At 37.4% G+C, this 26,670-nt stretch overlaps 2 protein-coding genes across 4 annotated transcripts in view; one reads left to right on the plus strand and one right to left on the minus strand.

The window, feature by feature from the left end:
* Positions 1–313: 313 nt before the first annotated feature.
* acod1 (aconitate decarboxylase 1) overlaps positions 314–26,670 on the minus strand; it is a 40,559-nt gene continuing 14,202 nt past the window's right edge. Inside the window, exons 1-5 of one of the 3 annotated variants that reach the window (XM_067443669.1) lie at positions 21,792–21,884; positions 3,710–3,871; positions 3,528–3,617; positions 3,176–3,375; positions 314–1,999 (exon numbers count right to left, since the gene is read on the minus strand). In XM_067443669.1, the coding sequence (XP_067299770.1) occupies positions 1,030–1,999; positions 3,176–3,375; positions 3,528–3,617; positions 3,710–3,787 (1,338 nt within the window). In that variant the 5' untranslated portion in view covers positions 3,788–3,871; positions 21,792–21,884 and the 3' untranslated portion in view covers positions 314–1,029. Of the gene's footprint in view, positions 2,000–3,175; positions 3,376–3,527; positions 3,618–3,709; positions 3,872–4,022; positions 4,037–21,791; positions 21,885–26,670 lie in introns of those variants that run through there. The other 2 variants (XM_067443668.1, XM_067443670.1) reach the window with 2 other exon arrangements.
* Positions 11,519–13,531, plus strand: kctd12.1 (potassium channel tetramerisation domain containing 12.1). Its single transcript, XM_067444994.1, has one exon. It carries the CDS (start codon positions 11,624–11,626, stop codon positions 12,488–12,490), a length of 867 nt encoding a protein of 288 aa, XP_067301095.1. The 5' UTR covers positions 11,519–11,623; the 3' UTR covers positions 12,491–13,531.

Below are 26,670 nucleotides of genomic sequence, written 5' to 3' on the forward strand. Positions count from 1 at the left end.
GTTTGGGATCAATCCTTTTTGGGGAAAATATATGTATAATTGTATGCAGCAACAATGCAATAAGTTGAAAAGTGAGAATTGAAACTGCTACATTGGTACAAAAAATATATGGCTTTCTTTTGAACTTTATGTTCATGAAAGTATTCTGAAAAATGTGTCACGGTTTCCTTTTGTGATTTTTCACAAAATTCCTTTTGTGATTTTTACCAAATTATATAAATTACAATGTATATTAAAATAGAAACATTTATTTTAAATTGTAATATTCACAACATTGCTGTTTTTACAGTATTTTTTATCAAATACATGCATCCTTGGTCAAAAGAGAGAAAAATAAAGGTATTGGTATTGATGGTTCCATGAAGAACCTTTAACATATATGTAACCTTTCAATTGCATAAAAAATTCTTTGTTATGGGAAAAAAATATTAATGTTTAGCATTTTAAGAAAGAAAAAAATATTTTAACAACTGTTGACTGAAAGGTTTTTAGAGAACTTTTATTTTGGCAACTCTGCAAGACCCTGTTTTGGAACAATGTTCTTTCAAAAACAAAATCTTACTAACACCAAAATAGGTGTGACGTTATTGCATAAATTAATATACAACAAACTGCTATTTTCAGCAACAAAAATACAAATACAGAACAGAAAACCTTGTGACAAAATCCTAAGAAGGAAATTATGTGAAACGCTTTCATTCAGAAAGTGTAAAAATCAACAAAGCTGTATTGGTTCTCTCCACTTTAATTTTGACAAAATGAACACTTGATTATCTCTAAATAAAAACTTGTAACAATTTGGTTGAAATACAATATCAAACACAGTGGTTATCATAGTTTTAACTTTGACCTCATCAGAATTTACACAACCATCAAAAGTTTGCTAGAAACTACTTGGTGACAAATATACAAGAACATTAGCAACAAAAGTCACGGCAGGTTTCTATAAGAAACTTGTTCTATAAGACAAGTGGATAACCAAGATACTTTCTAATAGCCTCAATAATGCAAGTGACATTACACAATAATTCAAGCCAAAGCTGAGTAGCGGCACTCATTTCTATGCATCATGTGCTTATTAAAGTGCATGTATGACCAAAGCATTGAGCAATCTTGGTTTGTGTCCAGACGGTCTACAGTGTAAATAATACCCTCCATAACATCAGCGGTCAGCACAGTTGAAGCATTAGCTTTGAACTTCTTCACCAGATCCTCATGACTTAGTGGTTTTCTCCAGTGACCGTAAAAAGTGTTGCAGCGTGCTGTGAACACTTCCCCCTGTGTTGTTTCCACAGCAATTTCACAATACATCTTTTCAAAGCTTGAATGATTGTCTTGTGGATTTTCCAACTTTACTTTCAGAAGCATCTCCTTTAGGGCACTTCTGTTCATCTGGCTTATGCTGAAGGATTCAACTGTGACCTGTCCATCAAGCAGTGCGGTACAGCAGTTGAACTGGAAGGAGTGTCTGGCTTGGTGTTCGCTAACCGGAAAAGGGCAGTCTACATATCTGGATGACGGCACTCTGAGTGTGATCTTCTTAATTTGACTGAGATTTGCATTTGGGTATTTAGCCAAAAATTTCGCCCTTGCTTCTATTGCTGCATCTGCCACCCAATGCATGCCGAGGTGTGCGGGAAAGCGCTTCTGTGCAATGTTCTGCTCTTCTAACACCCACTTGTACTGAGAAGTTGGGGTGACCTCAGCCAGTGGGTGAGGGACATAATCTGGATAGAAGGCCCCGAAGCCTGATTCCAGATCCAGAATCTGTGTATTACCCTCAAGGCCGAGGAGAGCGAGCTGGGAGGCCTCCAGACCCCCGCGGGCAGCATTGCCCATGTGGAGAGGTTTGGTCTGAGTAGCAGCATTTGCCATGGGAGCTCCAGCGGATGAGCAGGCTATTGCTAAAGCTGCTATGCTCTGGGCTGCTGGGAGACCCAAAAGTTTAGCCGAAGCAGCCGCGCTGCCCATAACCCCAACAACTGCAGGCGGGTGAAATCTGAGAGGGACACATTAATCAGAATAAATATCTAAAAAAAAAAAAAAAAAAAACATATATAGTTGCAATTGATAAATAAAGCGCATTAAAGTATTTAATTAAAATAGACCAGATTGATCATTGATCATATTCAGATCATTTGAAATGTACACTAATTTTCAAGTTTGGAGTCATATGTAAAAAAAAAAAAAAAAAAAAGAGACAAAATAAATTGAGAAAAGATGCACTAAATTGGTCAAATGTGATATTCATGTTACCTATTTTGAATATATGGTGTTCCTGAGAAATAAAAGTGTCAACATTGATAATAATAAGAATTGTTTCTTGAGCAGCAAATAAGTATATATAGAACGATGAATATTAGAATGATTTCTGAACGATCATGTGACTGAAGACTGGAGTAATAATGCATTGCTAAAAATTCAGCTTTGAACGCAAGTGCATTTGCAGATTTCTCTCTCTCTCTCTCTCTCTCTCTCTCTCTCTCTCTCTCTCTCTCTATATATATATATATATATATATTATAAAATACCTATCTGTCAAGCATTACTGAATATTTTTTTATTTTGTGATTATTTCATGAATATTATTAAATTATTTATGTGACTCATAATAAATGAAAGTTATACAGTGCTAACATTTTTCTTTCTTGTATATACGCTATAGATTGCCACTTACATGCTACATTCAGTACTTCTAATTACTTTAATATTCCAGAAATATCATAAAGTTTCAGTTTCAGTCATTTGCTCAAAATTAAAATGACTACTGTTATAAAATGGAGGCCAGCATTTATTTAATCTATTTTGATTTCATTTAAATAGCAGATAATTTAAAGGTAATTAAAATGCACACACACACACACACACACACACACACACACACACACACACACACACACACACACACACACACACACACACACACACACACACACACACACACACACACACACACACACACACACACACACACACACACACACACACACACACACACACACACACACACACACACACACACACACACACACACACACACACACACACACACACACACACACACACACACACACACACACACACACACACACACACACACACACACACACACACACACACACACACACACACACACACACACACACACACACACACAATTTTTTTTTTTTTTTACCTTTTGGGAATGTTGTAAGCCTCTTTAGAAAATCTCAGGAGTCTCCCCTGCACCTCCATGCCTACATTGAAAGCCAGCAAGAGCTCCAGGCCAGAGGGTTTAGCAGGCAGTGTTTCAGCCAGTGCCAGCAGAGCCGGCAACACAGCGCCAGAGGGGTGAGTGGCTGGATGCCAGGTGTCATCAAAGTCCATAGAGTGCACCTAATAGCACAGGAATAGATTCCATTATCAAACACCCATCTGAGAGAATACATACATGCTGTAGTGGGACCTCCTTGATTATGCAGATTTTTTTCACAAGTATTTCATGCATTTATTAGAGTATATGAAGGTGAGTATTTAAAATGACCTACCGCAACACCATTAACAAAGGCAGCATACTGAGGTGGAAGAGATATTCCTGGTCTCCCCCAGACCTTGCTGTTTTCCAGTGCATGCTGCCCCTAATTTATAAATGATCAAACAAATGTGCATAAGAGTCGGACATAAAGGGAAGTTAACTGAACAATATCCCTCTATTCAAACAGCATCTTACTTGGCTGCTCTGAAGGACCATGTTAAAGACTGGAGTACCGCTTCCCAGAAGTCCCACTCCCAGCGTGTCCAGTATCATTCGCTTACTCCTCCTAATCACTTCATCTGTCAGATGAGATGTGCTCAGACAGGATACTGCTGCCCCAAAACTCTCAGTAACCCCCTGAGAAAAGGAAAGACAAAAACTATCATACATAGCCCATCAACAGCATGAATACTTTTGAACACTGAAATAGAAATGAACGCTGGATGAATTATCCAACATTGTATCTACAAAGCAGTACCGAATTAAATAAATGATTAGAAGTCAGTACCTTTCTGATCATTGTGTGAGAAATGAATCCTACTGTGAGTTTAGTGTGGTGACATTCACCCTTATATACCACTGTTCCTACCAACCACCAACTTCCCAGAGTTACTTAACCACAATAGTGTGAATAGTGCATTGTTTCACAATTTGTGACTACCTTAAAGTATTAAATCACAGTTCAAAGTGTAATTTTCAGTCAATTTTTGAATGTACAATATATTTCTACAAAATATTTAGTTATACAAAAAAAAACCACATAAATAAATAAATACAAACAAAATAATAGGACTAATAATAACAAGAAAAATATATTATTGTTATTATTATTATAAAAAAGTATCACAATACTGATTGGAGGTTGTAAACTTCAGAAATTGCCTTATTAACAGTAATTTGATGTGGCCACAAATTAGAAAAATACATGCTTTTTACAGGTTGAAAATAAAATAATTTGACGGAATCTGGGTGCTTTCATGAATAGAATTTGAAAATAGAAGACAATCATAAAACCACATGATATGACTCCATATTTCATGATCTTTAGAATTCACAGTAAGTGTATCTCCAGAATTTGTGAAATCCGGAATTTCTTTTTGCAGTTGTGTCGTAGTGACAGAGACTGAGTTCTGTCAGTCGCTGGTTCCTCATACCCCCCACATGAGTGTGACCCTTGCAAAGGGAAAAAAAATATAGCTTATCATATTGGCTAATGTATTCTATAGACGGTATTACATTATAGGCTTTCCAGCGATTAATGTCGTTAATGTTAATGGTACAGATTTCAATGACAAGATTTAAGTTTTGGATTTATTTTGAGTGCCATATGAATGTTTTATAAAATCGTTTAAAGGCAGTCTTGACGCTTTAGCATCATTCTGGTTCAGTAAGTGTTTATTTCCCATTGTTGTTCATGAATTGTGCTCATTACCTCATCACTAAATTACTTATGATTTGAACTGGGTGTCAAATAAAAGACCTGTGCAAAATGTGCTCTGGGATTGAGAATCACTGAAACCCATAGCATTATTTCTGCTTTAAAAGCTTTCAGTACTTGGAGCAAGATGTGGAATATATATTTTTTCTATGAAAATATAGAAAATATATATTTTTATTTTTTATTAGATTATGTAAATAAATAATCGGCATAGACATTTTCATGAAGTATTATGAGTCTTTAACTAAGCCAATAAGACCGTAATGCAGACAGTATATATTGAATTAAACAGAGGTGGACACAGTACACAACTCTATTACTGTAAAAGTACTACTGGTCAAATATTACTCGGTTACAAGTGAAAGTTGTAAAAACAGATTTTTACTCAAGTAAAAGTACAGAAGTATTTGTTTTCAAAAGTACTTAAGTATCAAAAGTAAATTTCCTTTTTTATACCAATGCATTATTGTATTATTGTTGTATCAATGCACACTATGCCATCATGGTTTAAGCCATTCAGTGATGCTCCATCCGACATACTCACATACGACTAACTTAAACTCATTTAAATACTTGTATATAATTTACAAAGCTCTTTACGAAGCTGCTGTCACTTTAAGGCCGAATGCACGGATCCAATACACTAATACACATCTGATATTCTCCCAACTTTACTCTTCTCTTTCTCCCAGACGTTTATATTTTTAATATTTTATAAGACAAGCACCAAGTGTATGCCAACTACACTAATCTTGATTTTTGAAATAAATGAAACATACTTTTAAAGTATGGCTATGGGTGCACACACTTGTGCCTAAGAACCGTCTTCTTGCTATGAACTGATCAGTGTTCAAAAAAAGTTGGGGAAATGTATAAGACCCTATAAGAGTGATTTCTGTTAGACTGTCTGCAACAACAACAACAAAAAAACTTTTAAAGAAGGAAAAAATCATCCACCGACTTTCAGAGCTGCTACAGAAAAGACTTTCGACCTTGATAGAAATGTAGTGGAGTAAAAAGTGTGATATTTGTCTTTCAAATGTAGTGAAGTAAAAGTCATAAGTTTCCAGAAAAAATAATACTCAGGTAAAGTACAGATACTCAAAAAGTGTACTTAAGTACAGTACTCAAGTAAATGATCCTTCGGATGAGACGTTAAACCGAGGTTCCGACTCTCTGTGGTTGTTAAAAATCCCAGGGAAAAAGAGTAGGGGTGTGACCACGGCATCCTGGCCAAATTTGCCCATTGGCCTCTGTCCATCATGGCCTCCTAATAATCCCCATACACTGATTGGCTTAATCACTCTGTCTCCTCTCCACCAATCAGCTGGTGTGTGGTGAGCGGTCTGGCGCAATATTGCTGCCGTCGCATCATCCAGGTGGATGCTGCATATTGGTGGTGGTTGAGGAGATTCTCCCCTTCAATGTAAAGTGCTTTGAGTGCCTTGAAAAGTGCTATAAAAAACAAATGCATTATTATTATTATTATTATTATTATTATTATTATTATTATTATTATTATTATTATTAGTATTATAGTTACTGTCCACCTCTGGAATTAAACAAAGCAAATACTTGCATGCCTTAAAACAAATAAATAACAATGAATTGTTGATTTCCTTTTATGATAGGAGAATCTAAAAGTGAGTAGTCAAGTAGTAATTAATGACTGAAGATGACTAGCCTATATAAATCTTGGTAAATCAAAGTGTGTCTTCACTTTATTCTTCTCAGCTATACAAAGTGTTTTGTTCCCAGCCTTAAGTTTATTTTTGTCCTTGGTGTCAAAATCAAGATACTGGTTAAAAACAGAACTAATTACATAACATGAGCAAATCTCAAGGAAGTGAATGAAACCGACATATGTTAGGTCACATGCTGTCTAAGTTCCATTGTGAGTTCATTTTAGACTAGGAAATACTTATAAATTCAATTAAAAAAAATTTTTTTTACATTCAAATTTGTTTGCTGAAGTTTTTGGTCATTTTTAATTCACATCTCATAAAATCAGTAACTCAAAGACCAAATAAATCTGTGTGTTATGCATAAATGACTAAGTCCTTTAAGGGCATACATATTTTCTGTGTAGGTGACATTATACTGGCAGGCAATATCATAGCCTTTTTCTCTGTGTTTTAGGTTGATGTTAGTAAGTTTATAAAAGACAGAAAGGAAAAGCTGTACCTTCAGAAATTCCAGAAAGTCTTGATGATTGTGCTGGCAGGTCATCAGAAAATAAGGTTGTAAAAAAGTTGAAGACCAAGAAGGTAAGAAGCAGTCATTGAGGGTGATGGCAGAAATGAAGAATAGAAGTCATAGATTGTTGTGGAATTCAGACATTTTGATACGTTACCATATGCCAGTTTGGATATGATCCATATTAAAACCAGAGGTCAGGAAAGTTGTCCCTGCCTATTGGCCTCACTACACTGACTAGCAGGGATATTCCAGAAAAGATGACTAAACATCAATCAAGTAACGTGTGGAAAGTGTGGGCTACACTGAAAAAGAAGAGACGTGTTGATTTTTACTTCTGCTTTGATAATTGATCTGGAATTTCAAGAAATGGATAGTTAAAGAATTATTTTGTTTTTGAAAAATTAAGACGTGGTTTCACTGCATTCCATGCAGCGAAGTTGCATCTGAATTTGTGACTTCCAAATGAAATATAGTAGCACAAGATGAAATGGATTTATAAAGATTTTTAAATGTTTTTTTGAAACTCACACTTTTCTGAGAGTGAAATAATTTACTCTAATAGGAAAAAGTCAGTTATAAATGATGGCAGCCTAAAAATTGTCAAAGCTCTGATGTAGACAACTAATTTTATATTTAAGGCTAAAATAATTTTCCAAAATTAAAGTCATTTTTAACCGTTTGGTCAATTTATATATTGCAATCCATTGTAAATAACTTGTGCTTAAGTCAGTCTGTGGAGGCAGAAAAAAACCACCAAAGCACTTCAAAAAGAAAAAACTTTAGTGAACAAGAAACGACCAGTCAGTGAAAGAATTATTTGTTCACTTAAAAGATGCATTCAACACAGAAATACAGTCACGAACCACAAATAGTGCAGTTTCTAACAGTGATGCTGGTCTGCACTGATCAGGCATAACATTATGATCTAATATTGTGTTGGCTCCCATTTTGCTGACAAAACAACCCTGACCGTCGAGGCATGGTCTCCACTAGACCCCTGAAGGTGTGCTGTGGTATCTGGCACCAAGTTGTTAGCAGCAGATCCTTTAAGTCCTGTAAGTTGCGAGGAGTGGCCACCATGGATCGGACTTGTTTGTTAAGCACATTCCTCGATTGGACTAAAATCGTTTTGGCGGCCAAGTCAACACCTCAAATTTGTTGTTGTGCTCCTCAAACCATTCCTGAACCATTTTTGCTTTGAAGCAGGGCGCAATATCCTGCGAAAATAGGTCACAGCCACCTGGGAATACCGTTTCCATTAAACGGTGTACATGATCTGCAACAATGCTTAAGTAAGTGGTACGTGCCAAAGTAACATCCACATGGATGGCAGGACCCAAGGTTTCCCAGCAGAACATTACCCAAAGAATAACACTGCCTTTGACAGCTTGCCTTCTTCCCATAGTACATCCTAGTGTAATGTGTTCCCAGGTAAGCGACACACACACACACTCTTCCATCCATGTGATGTAAAAGAAAACATGATTTATCAGACCAGGCCGCATTCTTTCATTGCTGAGTGGTCCCGTTCTGATGCTCTAATATATCTTATGTGTGTGTTCAATGAATCTTTGAATGAACGTGAACAAATCATTCTTCCACAGACCCATATGTTTTGTATATTCTTTTTGAAGTGTGTTGGTGGCTTTTTCTGTCTCCACAGAATATAGCACAATCAATTTGCATTGGAGTGCACAACATTTCATTGGTTGTGAATTTACTTAACAAATCTGTGTTTGGATTCTGAATGAATCTTGTTTGTGTCTTCAGTCCAGAGGTTTGGTTATATTACCAACTAAATGTTTATAGCTGGTGGGATGTTGCATTAATTAATTGTAAGACCATTTTTAATCTCACATTGTTCTTTTATTTAAACATGTTTTTTTTTTATTACCTTTTCCTAAGAAGATTTTAATTATAAACTGATAAGCCAAAACATGACCAGTCACAGATGAAGTGAATATCGTTGATCTTTTTATAACAAGGCAACATATTAAGGACTGGGAAGAAATAAAGATCGGAGCGAATTTGACAAGGGTCAAATTGTTATTGCAAGGTGACTGGGTCAGAGTATTTCTGAAATGGCAAGACTTGTGGGTTGCTCCCGGTCAGCAGTGATGTTGAGAATTGACCAACAGTGGTGGTGAGAAGGGACAAACCGCATACCGAAACCGCAAAGACTTAATGATGCACAAGGTCAACAAAGGCTATCCCGACTGGTCCGAGACAACAGATGGTCCGCTGTGGCAGAAAATATAATGATGGTTATGGGAGGAATGTGTCACAATACACAGCCTAGCTAGAAATTCTATGTTCCCCGAACGTTCCAGTTGGTGTCAAGACCATCACAGAGTCACGTTCCCAGAACGTTTCGAGATGTTGAGTTCTTTAAAGGGTTGGGGGATGCTATTTGGTGGTCCTTCACGAAACATTCAGGATGTTCTCAGAATGTTAAACGAACCATATTTTTGGGGAAATTTCATGTTCACAGAACATTCCTGCTGGTGTCAAGGCCATTACCTAGTTGGAGGATGTGCGGACCTTCAGGGAACATTCAGAACATTCTAGAAATGTTTATAGGACCACTACTATAGGATGTTTTTTCTACACTACATTCCCATAACATTTGCAAGACCTTTATAGGGGACCAACATATAATGTTATTTTTTGGTTCTATTTAGGTCCTTCCATCACATTTTCAGAACATGTTTGTGTGAATCTATGTACACTGGGCTGCTTTGCAAATGAGGGTCAGTAAAAATGCTTCTAAACGATTGATCAATTGAAACCCTTTATTATCAAACTTCATATCCAACATGCAAGTAATGCACTTTATAATGTGATTGCTGAAGCTACAATCTCTTACTGTATTCACAGAGACTAGAGCTTGTTATTTTTAGCCCGAAAATGATCACCGCCAGTACAATTCAGAAGCGCACATGTATTACTTCTTAAAACTAAAATAAATGGAATACCTCTGATCTGATCTGAACACAGTCAGAGGCAATGGTAACTATAGGGCCGCCAGGGCAATGTGGAAACACTGTTAATGTCCCAAATGTCCTCTTTGTAGCGTTGCTATGCGACCATAGAATAACCAAAATAGAACATCCCCCTAAAGTCATATAAGGAATGATATTATATGACTAACAGAGGGCCATGTGGGAAATGTTCTGTTTGCATCCCAAATGTCCTCTTTTTAATGTTGCTATGTGACCATAAAATAACGCAAATAGCATGTCCCACTATAAGGATCCTTGAACTGTAGCCCTTTCAATACCAAAAGAGTATGTTTTAGGAACATCCCTAATGTAAAGATTCTGGATTTTCATAACCTTTCGAGAACTTTTAACAACAAGTTAGATCCACGGCTCATATCTCACCCTACAGGACTTACAGCGAGCCAGATTCCACAGGGCACCTTCAGGGGACTTGTATATAGAGTCCATACAGGCAGAGGAATCGGACCAACAGAATATTAGGCATAATGTTTTGACTAATTGGTTTATACATTTACAAGCATTTAATTTAATTTAAATTATACTTAAATTAAAATACAATGCTGTGTAAAGTCCTACCTCAGTTCATATCAGGATTTTAAAAGGTCTTGCTGATAAGACTAGACTGAACTGTCATACATCAGATTTTGACATATGTTTTTTTTCAGCACTTCATGAGTTGACACATACAGATAAGTCAAGATAGAAAAAAAGGTATGTGTATTTGGCGTGCTGTCCAAGGAGAGGGCTCAGAGCTCTGTATTTGGCCCAAACTCAGAGTACTCCTCCCGTATTCCTGGCTGTGGGGAACAAGTCAGGGTGGTGGAGGGATGCTGAAAACTGTCTGCAGGCTCTGCTAATAGGATAGATGTGTTAATTGTTGAAGACGAGTTGATTGGTTTAATTATTTGAACATGCTCCTCCCAAACTTTGTTAATGAAACATCATATGTTGTATTTGATTAGATCACAGGGTCAGATTTAAAAGTTTTGATAACCCAGTGGAAACAGTAACTTATCTGTCCATTTTCTTCTACAATTTCAACTGAGTGCTTGTGGAGAGTCCCATTTCGACTTTCTACCACTAGATGCCACTACCACTCCTTTGTCTGGAGAAACATGCAAGAAAATCTAAGTTACACTAACTTATTATAATACCATTTTAGCCGTTGTGTGCGAGAAGATTCGTTTATCCACATTCCTTTGCTTTTTACCATTTTATTGTCTACATTAAAGTGTACGTTTATATCTATTAAACATTTTGTTGCCATTTGATAAGATACATCAAGGTAGCATCTCCATCAGCATGAGGCAGACACCAGTTGGTCCCATTTTGCCAGTAAAGCGTTAACATGAGCCGTCTTCTCTCCCCTCCCACAACCTATTTAAACAAACATCTGCCGTTATCTTGAGTCTTTGGGACACCCGTTGCCCACAATCGCAAATAACTGGCACATTTAGCTGAAGAGACGTGATGGCTTTGGCAGATCCCGAGTGTGGAATATCAAACGGCGCGGATTCCGCGTCCCCGTTTTCTGATATTATTGAACTAAATGTAGGGGGACAAGTGTATGTGACACGGCATACGACTTTAATAGCCGTACCGGATTCTCTCCTGTGGAACATGTTTAGTAAGAAAACACCGCCAGAACTGGCACGGGACAGCAAAGGTCGTTTTTTTCTGGACAGGGACGGCTTTCTTTTTCGATATATTTTAGACTACCTCCGGGATCTACATCTTGTTTTGCCTGACTATTTTCCGGAAAAGAGCAGATTACAGCGAGAGGCTGAGTTTTTTCAGCTGCGGGACCTGTCCAAGCTCTTAAATCCCAAAATGAGTAAAGACAACTCCATCACCGATGAGATCTGCCAGAGTGACTCGGAGGAGCTGAGCGCGAGCGCGACTCCGTTGGTCGGACCGGACACCTCGCGCATGCTGTCCGTCGCCAGCGCCGCTCATTCTCCTTCCATGGAGTCCAAAAAGTCGGGCTTCATCACAGTCGGTTACCGGGGCTCGTATACAATCGGAAGAGATATACAAACAGACGCCAAATTCAGGCGGGTCGCGAGGATCACGGTGTGCGGGAAAACTTCTCTGGCTAAGGAGGTGTTCGGAGACACTTTGAACGAGAGCAGAGACCCGGACCGACCTCCGGAGAGGTACACATCACGCTATTATCTGAAATACAATTTTCTCGAGCAGGCGTTTGACAAACTGTCAGAGTCTGGCTTCCATATGGTTGCGTGCAGCTCCACTGGCACGTGCGCTTATTCCAGCAGTGACCCAAACGAGGACAAAATCTGGACAAGCTACACAGAGTATGTTTTCTGTCGAGAATGAGCCAAAATCTGCTGCATTTATGTGTGTGTTACTGGCATTACACTACAATAGTAAAGTTTCAAACGTCTTTTAAAAGGTGTACAGTTGGAGTTCACAACAGGCAATTGTCTAGTTGTTTGCTTCATAGTCTGACTGTTTACTCCAAGACGAGTCTTTTGAAGCCTATTAATTGTATTTATAGAATTAACGAACGCAGAATAACTAGCTATCATTACATTTCCCTTCGTAGCTTATTTTGTTTGCAGATTTATTTATTTTTTATTTGAGGGCATGTTTGTAAAAAGTCCCAGATGTGTTTTGTACTTGCTATCTTTATGCATGTATTTTAAATGAACACGTAAAATATTGCGCCATTCAACATGGCACAGAGACCACATTTCTAAGTTATATTTTGATGAATGTTCATAATGGTGGTATTATTCTTCCTGTGTGAATGATTTACCGGATACTTCCACTTACAGGAAAAGTCACTAAATCATTAAGCAACAATCCGGAAAGACTATACAGACAGCTTTCTTTGTGTTCATCAGACTGGTAGCTCAGTAACACTTTCCCTTAATACGTTCAGCTTTATCTTTTCACTGTGAATAAATAACCTTTTAAAACGGAAAACGTAAGTTTAATGGCTGCCTTAATTATTATTATTATTAGTTTGTAAAATTATAAAGTGGTGCCAAAGTTACCTGCAGTGATTAATAGCACTTTTTGGACCAGTAAATTTCATTACAGATCAAGAAAATCGATTGTAACGTCTGAAAAAATAAATTAAAATAAATAAATACATGGATGGATGGAAACAAATATATTACAACATTTTCTTAAAAGTGAGGCATAACATTTTATAGCATACAACTGTATTGTATTAAATTTTGCACACCTTTAATGTTTGGCCGAAGAGTGGGAATCATTTCTGTGTTTTTTATGTCTAATGTATAAGGTTTATATGTCTATATTACTACAGAGTGTTCCCTTTTATTCCAACATTGTAAACTTCCTCTATTGTTGTCTGTTCAAAGATTCAATCATTTAATAAATTATAATCTGTCATAATCTTTCAGACTAAGTTTGTTTCCCGTGTGTATTTTGCAGCTAAAGACTGTAAACAAGAACATGTTTAAGCAGCTGCTGAACAACCCAGATGTACTCTTCTTTTTGGTGCACTTTAAGTGCATTCTTGAAAATCGAAATGGGATCACTGAAAAAAAAACCCTGCATGGTTGAATTTAAATATGTTGAAATTGTTTTAGCAATAGCACAAAACATGAATCATTAAATTTTAGCAGAAATATAAACACTTCATGCAATGATAGAGATTCAGGGAGTAAATAAATTGGAAATAACTGGGATGAATACATCGGTCCTTGAGCTTGCTTTCTAGATGGAGTATTATTAACTGTGCTCTCAAGAGGTTTGGGGGTCAGCCAGATTATGTCAGTGGCCTGATCATGGATCATTGCCAGTTCTAATGAATACAATAATTGTACCGATGTACAATAGTTTCCTTTCCGTTTTTTGTGACAAAATGCAGATGGCGCAGCTGTGCACAAATATAGGTGGCATTATCATTTTGAGTGTAAATAATGAAAGGATCCAGCTGCAAGGTTAGGGTTACAGGACAGGTCTATCTGTTATCACCCCCCCCCCCCCCCCCAAAAAAAAAATAAAAAATAAAATAAAATAAGTTTCCTTACATATATAAATGGGGGTAAGAATGATCTAAAAAGTGGGGTGGACAGTATGGAAAAGTGATCACTCATGATAAGTAGCCACATCATTTTTTTAACACAAAAGTAAAAACTTGTGTGTAAAACATATTCTTTAGCCACCATAGCATATCTAGAAGAATAACAATGTGTGAAGTTGTTAAACTGTGTTAGAAACCAGAGTGTGTATGTTTACGGAAAAAACCCATTATATATAAAACAAATACCAGTTTGCAATATCAAGCAACATATTTTCTGCATTGCAGTGAAAAGCTATGTGCCAAGTCCAAGGGACTTAAAAGCCAAGGGACCAAGAACTGAACCATGGTTATTTGGACGCCCTTCCTCTCTGGGGAAGTTATAATGTTGCTTCTGAGGTAAGACTCAAACTAACAAATTACAGTTGTTGTGAGGCTCAGGTCAAGGAAGGATGTGGTGGTTTACTGTCTCAAAGATAGACAGGTACATCAAGTTATATAAAACCTTGGAGTCTGGAGAAGCTTTGGATGATAATAGTTGGAATAACTAGAAGAAAAGATATTGTATTAATTTAATATACATAATCTCAGAATCAGTGTCATGCATTGCAGCAGACAGATGACCATTTCAGAATATTCCAGCTTTGAGCATACTCTTTGTTCTCCTAGAAAACCTTTCTTTTCTGGGAAAATCAGATCAAAGCATTGCGTAACAAAACATACCACAAGGCTGACTTCACCGTGATTATTCAAGTTAAATTCTTAGCTCAAAATAACCAATACTCTCAGCTGAGAAATGTATTAATGGTCTATTGCACAAATCAGTTCTTTCTCAAGGAGAGTGTTAAGTGAAGTGCAAATTTAATATATTTGACTGAGTACAAGTTTCATTTATACAATCTTCAAAAATGGTAGCCTATAATACGATTATAATACGAATTCCATATTAATCAAGGTAGAATTTAAAGGGGTACTTCAGCGCTGGGAAGATGAATCTGGGTCATTAATGTAGTAGAAATGTGAAATTATTTTTGAATTTGGTGCTTTCTAGACTGAGAAAAGACAGAAAATTTATTTTTGTCTCATGGGGATAAAAGATTCATTGTCATAAAATCAGTTAGAGAACAGACACTACAATAAAAAACTGAACGTGTCTGTTCAATATAATGTGATTTAGCCGCTGAGGGAGTGTCACAGCACAAACGCTGCAGGAGTCAGATTACATTCATCGTGATGAATGAGCTGAATGAGCTCTCATGATGGGAGCTGAGGTAAACGCGAGCACGCTTGCGGCATACATTCACAGCACGTGTTCAGTCTGGCGCGTTTTCAGTTCATGCCTTTGCAAGCTTAAAGGGGGGGTGAAACACTCAGTTTCTGTCAATCTCATGTCAATCTTGAGTACCTATAGAGTAGTATTGCATCCTTCATATCTCCGAAAAGTCTTTAGTTTTATCATATTTATAAAAGAAATATAGGCTGTACCGAGTCTTTCCGGAAAAAAACGAGCGCCTGGAGGCGTATCGTGTGGGCGGAGCTAAAGAATGACGTCCTCAAGCGTGGAGAAACCCATCGCTATCTCAGCTAATACAGATGATGATCCACAATCAAATCTGAGGCAGAAATAAATTGAACAGGAGAAACTGCAACTTCAGGACGTCCGTCTCTGTGGTATGTACTGTATTTAGGGGCATGTCAACATTTCTGTGTCTTTACAAGCAGTTTATGAGGACATGATTCAGTTTATGGACTATTGTATGCTACTAGACCTTAGAAGTAGCAAGCTAAACGGTTTTGCACGTCAGAGTCAGACTAGTGTAACGTTATACAGAACAACAATGAAGTAACCGTTAGCGCATTTGAATGACGAAGCACGCGATCGTGTCATTTACTGTTGTGAACTCACGCGACGAGCCAACAGCATAGACATTTGAAGCAGATTTACTCACCGTCTGCTTCCAAAGCAGGACCGAACCTTTATCGCTGGGACTGCTCCGTCAAAAATACACTTCTTTGGTATGATTTGTTGAAGTCCTGTGACAGCAGTGGCGTGGAAATCCACTTTGAGACGTGACTGAAGCGATGCTTTGAAGCTTCGCGTAATTTCTGCGTTCAAATCGGCATGTAGCGCTGCCTTCACGGAATACTGTGCTGAAGTGTTGAAGTCGCTCAACGTCACCCATAGGAATAAAGTGGAGCGCGGCGCGCGACGTAAGTCTTCACGGAGGACTGGATCTGCAGTTGAGAGACTGTTTACGGCGTGCATTTCCTCTCTCTGGCTCTAGTGACGCGCGCGCGCACCCTACCGGGAGAAGAGCCCGTACGGCCCATACAAGGACCTTCCGTTCTATTAACGTCAAGTGGACCCATACTCGAAAAAAACTCGCCGAAACTTGTGAGAAACCGGAAGGAGTATTTTTAACACAGAAATACTCCATCAAACGTCCAACATTAGTTTTTGAAACTTTGTCTATGTTTAGGATGGGAATCCAAGTCTTTAACAGTGTAAAAAGCTCAGTATGCATGAAACAGCATTTCACCCTCCCTTTAACTTTCATAGGAATTCATTTGAGAAGTTGAAACACTTACATTGCTCAGCATAGCTCCGTTCACATGAATGCCTGCAGCTGCGAGCTGAGCTGCGAGATGACGCAAATATCGTCAATTTATTTAGGGAGAAGCACACTCATTTAAATATATACTCCAGGGTTTCTACTGATACAAAGCCATATGCTAATTGCTGAAGTAACCCTTTAAGTGCAACATCCTTATCAGCCATTGCGCACACATACGCACACTCAATATTAGTTGCACTCATAATGTTTGCCAATCCATGTGTGTGACTAAAAGGGCTAATGAAGTTATAATCACGTGCCACTCATTGTCTCCAAAGAATTTAATTTGAGTGTATGATCAACATTCCCTGAGCTGGTGCTAACAGACTGCCTATGAGGCATTTATAGTTTACCTGTGGAAATGCTGTGGCATTTCTTTTGAATTTTTGACATCCAGGCATTTTGAAATAAACCTCTGACAACTCCATTACCTAACAACTATGGAATGCAGTCCCATGGGAACAGACATTAATGGTTCATCGCCTTGAACATTCAGCCCCCTCACGAGGCATGAAAACTGGTTTATGATGTAGTTCTTTTAATAGAAGTAGATTTTGGTGTTTTGTCAGGAAATTGAGTTGAGCAGTAACCATTTTTATTGTTAAATTTATTCTACCCCTACAACACAATGTATTGTTGGAAAATATCCTAAAATACGCATGAATAGAACACAACAATGTAATGTACAAAATGCATATAGTGACGATATTGATTTCACTTTTTTTTCTTTCAGCGATGTCACTACAATGTGCTGTGGTATGTCTATCCAACTTTTAAAAAGATCCAACATAAAGTATTTTAAATGATTGTAGTCTTGACAGAATGACAGTCTTTTCAATAAGCAGAAATTATGTAGGTCTAAAATGTTCTTAAATTGAAAGCTCATGAGAGATTCTACATGTTTAAGAGAAAAAGCAACACAGTGTAAAAAAATTTCAGGTCTCCAATTGAACATTTTCCAGTGACTGTCAAGACTGGTAATTTCAAAATAGTTGTCATTGGCTTTCTTAGATACTTTCTAGAAACTCATCCAGGCACACACAACTTTTTTTCACTTGGGATTTGATTTTTGTTTATGTGTATTGATAGGCCAATCTGTTGGTGATTTGATTTCACCCTGCCACTCAGGCTAGGCTAGGCTAGACTAGGCTATAGGCAAGGCAAGGCAAGGCAAGTTTATTTATATAGCACATTTCATACACAATGGCAATTCAAAGTGCTTTACATAGAAAGGAATTAAAATAGGGATAAAAAATGCATAAGAAAAAGAATACAATGTAAAGAGAATTAAAAATAATAAAATGACGATAACCAAAGAAAAGAACAAAGGTAAACTAAAACCGTTATAAAAAGAATTAAAAAAAGATGCATAGATAAGGTGCAATCAGTCGGACGTACAGTGGCACAGTGCTCATTCAGTAAATGCACAGCTAAACAGATGTGTTTTGAATCTGGATATGAATGTGGATACTGTTGGAGCACATCTGATCTGTTCAGAAAGCTGGTTCTAACTGCGGCTGGCATAATAGCTAAAAGCAGACTCTTCTTGCTTTGAGTAAACTCTTGGTATTTCTAACTGATTTGATTCTGCTGATCTGAGTGATCTGTTGGGTTTGTATTTAATCAGCATATCTGCAGTGCGTTGAGGTCCTAGGTCATTGAGAGATTTATAAACAAGAAGTAGTACTTTAAAATCGATTCTAGATGTAACTAGAAGCCAGTGTAAAGACCTGAGGACTGGTGTGATATGGTCATATTTTCTGGTTCTGCTCAGAATCCTGGCAGCAGCGTTCTGTATGAGCTGCAGCTGTCTAATGGTCTTTTTAGGAAGGCCAGTGAAAAGGCCATTACAATAGTCCACCCTACTGGTGATGAAAGCATGAACAAGTTTCTCTAAGTCTTGATCAGGTCTAGATTAGAAACCTAGAAACAAATTTGCAGGAACCAATCACAAACCGACTTATCCACCTGCCGCACTATTGGCGGGTTTAACACAATGACAGATGGAGAAGCGACAGATCCGATTCTGCCGGATCCAATTGCTTACAGAATCACTTGAACTATGTCCGTTGATCACACCTCTGTGCAGTAGAAAATACAGAGCAGACTCCCCAGACCAATGTTCAATCTTAAAAGATGATAACCAGACAAGTGCTTTCAGCTTCTAGACACAAACTAATGTGTCCTTTACATGACATTTTTGCAATGGTTAAACAGTAAAGCACATTATAGTGTCTTGAATTAGTAATTATTTTACATAATTCAATAAAATAGAAATAAAATGTGACACAGTGTGTTATACTAGGACTGTGCTTAAATGAGAGTGGGCCATGTTAAACCTGCAATGATAAAAGCATTTGCAATTATGCAGTGACGAAATCTAATGCAATTCCAATGTTCTCTCATTGAAGTAAGCTCAAAGGAAGTAACAATTATCAAATTAAAAATAGATTTTTATGAAGATGAGGGTTTATCGTTTTGTAAAAAAATGCATACTGAAAACTATTATGATGAGTTCACAAAAAAAGAGGTCTGCACTTTAGAAATGAAAATCCAAAACAAGGTACAGTGCAGTGACCTTTACAAATATAAGAACATGCAATTTTAGTTTGACTGGCCTCGCATAATACATTCAGCTCACTGAAATGTATTTTATGGAAGGACACTCATTTAATATTAAAAAGCTTTGAATGTCACTTTTCTAGTTATCTGCTTTCTTTCCACATCCACAGCTCCTTTTAAAAAACATTGGGTTGAAATGACCCTAGCGTCATCTTTAATCAACTGCTTAAAATAAACACTTCACACAGGCTATGCAAAACATTTGGAGGCTGTTTGGCCTAAAACATTAATAGGCAATTGGAGTCTTTTGGCCTTAAGCCCTGCCAAATCCAATGAATAATTTGCCGAAGAAACGGGTGACATAAAGGTCTGTATGAACAACAATATCACTCAGTGAATCTGTATGAGTCAGTATGGCCAAGTAACAGACCAACACAAATTACACAACAGATGGTCCATCTTCAAACACTTTCTGCATGTGCATCTCTCACAAATAGATACATAATATATATTTTATCTACTACCATTCAACATTTTAAGTCAAATTCTTTTTTTGAAAGATATTAATACTTTTTCAACAAGGACACATTAAATTGATCAAAAATGAAGACATTTACTGTTTAATGTTACAAAAGATTTATATTATATTCTATTCATCAAAGAATACTATTAAGCTCACCAAAGTCTACATTGAGACATTTTAGTACACAGGGTATTGGTTTCAGTACAATATTTTATTTTATTTTAAATTACACTGTAAAAAAAATTGGTTGATTTTTGTTGGTTTAACTTAAAAAAGTAACGTGGTTGCCTTAAAATTTTGAGTTTATTGAAATTAAAAATATTAGGGTTGATACAATGAAGGAAATTTGTATAATAAATAGAAACTCAAAATATTATTGTATCTGAACCACATAAAACATTTGATAAATTATGAAAATAGCATTTGGCATGTTTCACTGCATCATCATAAATAAAACACACAATTACCCAATATGTTTACAAAATCTTTTAATAATATTTTAATAAAGGTTGTCGAATCTCAAACAATTTCAGAATATTTTTTTACAGTGTACAAAAGCATTTCTATTTAGATATACATTAAATGCAAAAAGTCTGGCTGTGCTTAAGTGGTAGATGTTTGTACCATTTAAGAACACCCCTGTTGCCATTAAGCAACAATTGTTTATTTTAAACAACATTTTTTAAGATTAATAAGTGAAAACCAATTAGTATATATTAGTATTAACCAGTAATATATTAGTGTAGCACCCAGTCTTATACAGCTAGAAAGCTAACAATATTCTGCAGCATCTGTGCTGTGTTGCTAAAACTATCTTTTACTATCTATAACATTAATCTATTAATTTTACTGTAAGAAGTTATACGTATCCAAAATAAAGGCTTAAACATAAATAAAAAAATAAAAAAGCACATTTAAGTTTTTAGCCATCAGCTTTCAAAATGGCCACCAGGCAGTGTGAACCATGGTGTGAACACATTGATACCGATATCTCACTGAGCAATGGTCTGATTAGTCTGATTACTTGAGCTTAATAGGTTTACCATATATACAGTAAAATATATTAAAATAGAAAACATTGTAATAATATTTCACATTAAATAAATCATTTTACTGTATTTTTGATCAAATAAATGCAGCCTTGGTGAACATAGATTTCTTTCAAGAACGTTTAACAAATCTTTCCAACCCAAAACTTTGAACGGTAGTGAATGTTTGTTTTTGTTTTTTGTTTTTTGGTTACTCATTGGAGAGCAAGCACTACAAAATGTGCAGCAATGTAATCTTGGTGAAGACACATCTGTTCATTATTGTACAATCACCAGATGGCTGTTTCTACCTTCTCATGTTATTAAGAGGGAACAGCTTCAGTATATCAGAAGAGTAAAAAGATTGCTTCCATATTAAAAGAAGAAGAAGAAAAAAACCCCAAAACAAACAAATACAGTTCAGCTGTTTTATGCTAGCACAGTCTGTCTTTGGAGCGTGAAATATTTCACAGCAGTGACCTGGACTGTGATTTCCTGGTTGGCTTGCTCCAAAAATAAAAATCACATTAAAGTCCCTATTTAATGAGATAAAATTCAGTGAAACAGCAAGAGTGCTGCATTTTGTGAGGCTACCGTGGAAGATTTCTATAATCAGAATAAAAAATAAACGTATAATCCATATGAATAGCCATTTACTTCAACAAGTTATTCTACAATTATAGTCAACTGTGTGTGTGCTCACATATGATGAGTAGCCATAAAGAAAAGACATTTGATCATCTTGTGCTCAGCTATATAATAATTTGCCATGTGATAATGCTCATAAGATGAACTGCAGGCTATTTGTGCTACCATCAAATGATAGAGTGTGATGAAGAACTCCTGATGTACTTGGGATATACAATAATTATATGAAAAGCATTGACTGTACCTTGAATTGTAGTGTGTGGAAACGTCTTGGTTACCGATGAGACCTGATGTAGGGAACAGAGAGACTATCTTTAAGTGGAAATTTGAAATAAACCTCTGACAACTACATTACCTAACAACTACGGAATGCAGTCCAAGTGGAATTTGCATGGCGATCCACTTCTCTGTACATACGGGTAAATAAGATGGTGGCATGCATTCCACTCATTCAGGCTTATGCTGAGGAGTCGATTCAGTGGAAGGTCAGGGTTGTGGCAAGGGTAGGCAGGCGTATATAGACCATATTTTCCAGAACCAGTAATTCAATAAAAAACATGCATTTCTATTCCGCTCATCAGTTTCTATGTGCACATTTTAATGTGATTTTAAAACATTCAACCTCAAAAGACTCACATGCTGTTTTCTGTGCTCTGCACACATCCAAAACGTGCACACAGAAAAGGGGTCCCCGGGGTCTTCCAGCACCACTCAGCACACAGACTTCACTTCAAAGCATAAGCTTGTCTAGTAGAGGGAGCTCTGGCTTGAGTGATAATGTCTAACACTACTGGCGGTGGGCTACTTAAGTCGTCCGTGTCCCTTCCAAAAGCCACACATGGAGGTCTGGACGTGGGTGCCATATGGTGTCCCACCAGGGAGGGACTGTTGCAAGAAGCATCAGGTCAGAAAACCAGGTCCAGGTGGGCCAACATCATGACCTGCTACTCGTCCTCCCTGACCTTGCACAGTACCCATATCAGGACTCGGCTGTGTAGCCAGTGCTGACGCGGCCTCATATGAATCAATCAGAGTGCCGTGACCACAGCTGCGGATGCCATATGCCCCAGGAGCCTCTGAAAAGTTTTCAGTTGAACCTCTGTTTTGCCCCTAAACATTTCAGGCAGTTCAGAACATTTGTTGGTCCAACCCCATACTGGGAAAAGAGAAGCTTTGCACAGGGGAAAGCTTGCTCTTTCCCCAGTTGACCCAAAGCCCCAGATTGCTGAGGTGCCTAAGGCAGCAGGTCCCCGTGTTTGCACAACAGACCTCGAGAGAGAGCTAGAATGAGCCAGTCATCCAGATAGTTGAGAATGCGAATGGCCACTTCCATTACTAGGGGCAAGGGCAGCCTCCACGATTTTGTAAAGACACAGGAAGACAGGGAAAGCCCAGAGGGCTTGTATTGATTGTACTGACCTTGTATACTGAAATGCCCGACTCTCAAAGGTGAACCAAAAAAACGGTGTCGAGGTGTGGAAGTGCGACCTTTAGGTTGATTACTGCAAACCAATCTTGGGGACGGACACACATGAGGATGCCTTTCTGCATCAGCATTGTGAATGGGAGCTTGTGAAGGGCCCAGTTAAAAATGTGCAGATCCAAGATTGGCTGTAAACTACCTCCTTTCTTGGGTAAAATGAAGGAAGGTCTGTAAAACCCTGTCTTCATCTCGGTTGTTGGCGAATGTGTGGCGGTGGGGGCTTTGGTTGGGAATGAGGAAGCATAGCATTGCTCACTGGCAGAGCACACCCTGTATGACCCAGAGATTGTGGAAACTGCTCTCCACCCGGCCCTCCTCCTGGTCGAAAGCAGTTCCCAACATCTATGGGCTGCCCGTATCTGATTCGTTCAGCATTTGGAGGGTCTAGGGACCTAAGGGACGGGCTGTGTTGTTGTCCTGCGGGAAACTTGATGGGGCAGCCGGGGTGTTGTCTCCATTCGCACCGGAGCAGATTTAGATGCCACAGGGGGATGCTGCAGAGGGATGCTCTCGGCAACAAACAGATTTTGGGTCGGCCTGGTGGCAGAGGTTTCACACTGGGGCAGGATGTGCTTTATCATGTAAGCTTATGGCCAATGTATGTTTTCTGTTCTGGAAATGTGTGCATATTTAATTACATAATGCCTCATTGGCATAACCATAACTTTGGAAAACTTGTAATGCAACCAATTATTGTCTTACTTAATCAATGGGGGAAGTATAGCAATATCTTTTAGATACATTTTTAACCTTATTCACCTGCACTGTAAAAAAAAAAAAGTCTCCAATTGAAAAGGTTCTAGTGACTGATCACATCTAAAATTTCAGTTGGCCGAATTGAAATTCTGTGAATTGATGCAATTTAATTCACAGAATTTCAATTCAGCTAACTGAAAAATGTAGATGTGGTCAGTCACTAGAAAATGTTCAATTGGAGACCTGAATTTTTTTACATTGTGTGGTGTCTTCATGTTTCTGTCTATCCTCATTTATTTTTGCAAAACAAATGATAAAAATCACTGTTACTCGTATACTTCTAGAATAACTAGCCATTGGTAAAGAAATACATGGACCACTATAATCAATACAGATCTTAAAAAGCCAATAAGCAACTAAGTGGAAAAGGAAACAGCCCAAGCACAGCATCAAACAACCCTGTAATCATTTTACCCACAAAACTGTTTATCTGCATTAAGAAGTAGTCGATAGACTGTTTCCTAAGAGGGAAGGGGTTTGTTTCATAACTAACTGCATTCTGTTTATACCTAATAATACATTTTGCTTTTTTCTGTCAGTAATCCTTGCTCAATAATCATCAGCTCTCTGAGGGTTTCAGAAAGGCAATGAAAAGAGTAAGAGTGTTAATTTAATGTCAGGCAATCTAAACTTATAGCAACTTTCTCAAAGAACATGGACATATTCACCATCTGTTCCTATACATGCTCCCTGCAAAAGATCATGCCTTTTCACATCTAATGAAATTCAGTGCATGTTTCTGAGCTGAGCATAAAACCAGCCAAGAATAGATTTCCAATACATATTGCCATTCTAGAAAAGGTCCTTCATAGTATCCCTGGATATGGTTTGGTGCATGCTACAAACCTTCAACGTTGTAAAGTTCAATGCATTTAAAATAAGCCTGTCTGTGTTCATCAGAAAGTAAATGTCCTTGCAAGGTCATCAGAAACAACGACCCAACGAATCAGCCACTTCTGACCCAGCGAACGCAAAAGCTCAACCAAGACTGAAAAAGCTGCCTTTTCAGCTCAAAGAAATATCTTTATATTTTCAAATATAAAAGAGTATCAAATTATTTCATCATATGAAAGACAACCTGGGTAGAGTTATGCATTTGTGTGTTTGTTTGTAAATGTGCACATGGATTTATAGGTGTGCGTGAGTGTATGCTAGATTTCGCAGGGCTCTATAAGTATGAAGTATAGCTGTTATCCATCACCTCAATGTCAGTTTACAGCTCACTAAGAGATATAGCTATTGTTTATATAGATACAGACAAGATTTTGATCATTTTGATTCATAATCATTATTCCTAGCAAGTTGATTGATGTTTGTTTTTCCCATTGTTTTAAACAAATGCTCATTTTTCTGCATCAGGAGTCAATTAAATCTGGAAAAAAGACAATTACCGGTCCTTGTTGTGTTGAACAGTATAATCCTTCCTTTTTCAAGCAGTATTACTCTTGGTAATTCTATTTAAAAGAAAAGGATAGTGTTCAGTGATCTTGCATTATGGTCACATGAATGTAATGCAATACATGTGGTGTCATGATACTGTAATGGCCATTAAAAAATAACATTATGATAACATTAATTTATCTTATAGTGATTATATATTTCTTGCAAAAAGATTATTCCTCTTTATGTAAATTGATAACTTGGCCTAATGCTTGATGATATTATACTATATTAGTTTACTGAACATTGATTATTATCTGATTAACAGACTGTCAGATTATCTGTTTTGATGGAATCAAACCTATAAACTCCACAGATGTTCATACATTGTATTATGCCACTGCTGGAACCAAGTATGTCTCTTCACACTAGGTTTAATTGTATACGACATCTATTGTGTCATGACAAAATTTAATTCAAATGGATAATCTTTTTGGACAGAATCTTGGCAAATGATAGTAATCTGAAACAGATCTTATCACATTTAAGCATGAAATAGCCTGTGCCTATTGATTGCAGTCTGAGAACAGGTGACTCAACTTCTCTTTGAAATGCAATGATTCACATTTATTTTAGGGGTTCATAATTACACCAAGCCCAAGTTTGCTTCAGATGGCTCTGAGCTATAAAGTATTTTAATGATGACATAGAAGCTCAGAGAATTCTTCATTCACTCATTTTCATTCATTCACTCATATTGAGATATATTTGTATTGTGATCTTACTCTACCATAAAGGGAATTTAAAAGATGTGTTCCAGTATCTTTCCACATGAACTTACAGAGAAGCTCAGTTTAGCATCTTTAACAAATTAAGAAAGCAATCGTGTCTTCTGTTTGTTTCTCAAAAGGAAGTCTGGTTTAATCAGTAAACATGCTCACAAGACACACTTCCACAGGATGGACCTGCCAAGTGCCCCATCATCCTCGATCTCATCAGCTTATCTCGCTTAAGCAGCATGGGTTTCCCCATGCTGGGGTCTGTAAATGGCAGCACGAGGGAAGTGTTCCTGGACCAGCACAGGCAAGTTTATTGATCTGGTTTGGCCACCGGACTTGGTAGGGGGTGGTATTGTCAATAAGGTGCAACCTGTACAGCTGTGTAAGCAGTCGGTAGCCATTTAATTGAGGATTGCATGCTGATGACCTATCCTCCTCACTGGAAATGCATCATGAGATTTATATTTATAACAGACAGTAACATCTGTCACTAGCACCAGTGATCTCGAAGGAGGTCTATAATTCTAAAGCTATACTCCCATTCATCCCAATGGAAGTTGCTCAGCTGGTGATGGACCCCTCAGAAGTGTGCAATTTTAAATCTGCCACCCAAAATTGAGAACAGCTTTATACAACAGAATATATACAAATCAATAGGCTTTCACAACAGTGGATTTTAATGCTGGGATTGTTTCAGATCTCTGGCATGGCTTATTTTTTTATGT

The sequence above is a fragment of the Pseudorasbora parva genome, chromosome 5 (genome assembly GCF_024679245.1).
Source record: "Pseudorasbora parva isolate DD20220531a chromosome 5, ASM2467924v1, whole genome shotgun sequence".
NCBI classification, from domain to species: Eukaryota; Metazoa; Chordata; class Actinopteri; order Cypriniformes; family Gobionidae; genus Pseudorasbora; species Pseudorasbora parva.

Coding starts and splice junctions, on each gene's coding strand:
- kctd12.1 (XM_067444994.1), top strand. CDS start 11,624: ATGGCTTTGGCAGATCCCGAGTGTGGAATATCAAACGGCGCGGATTCC.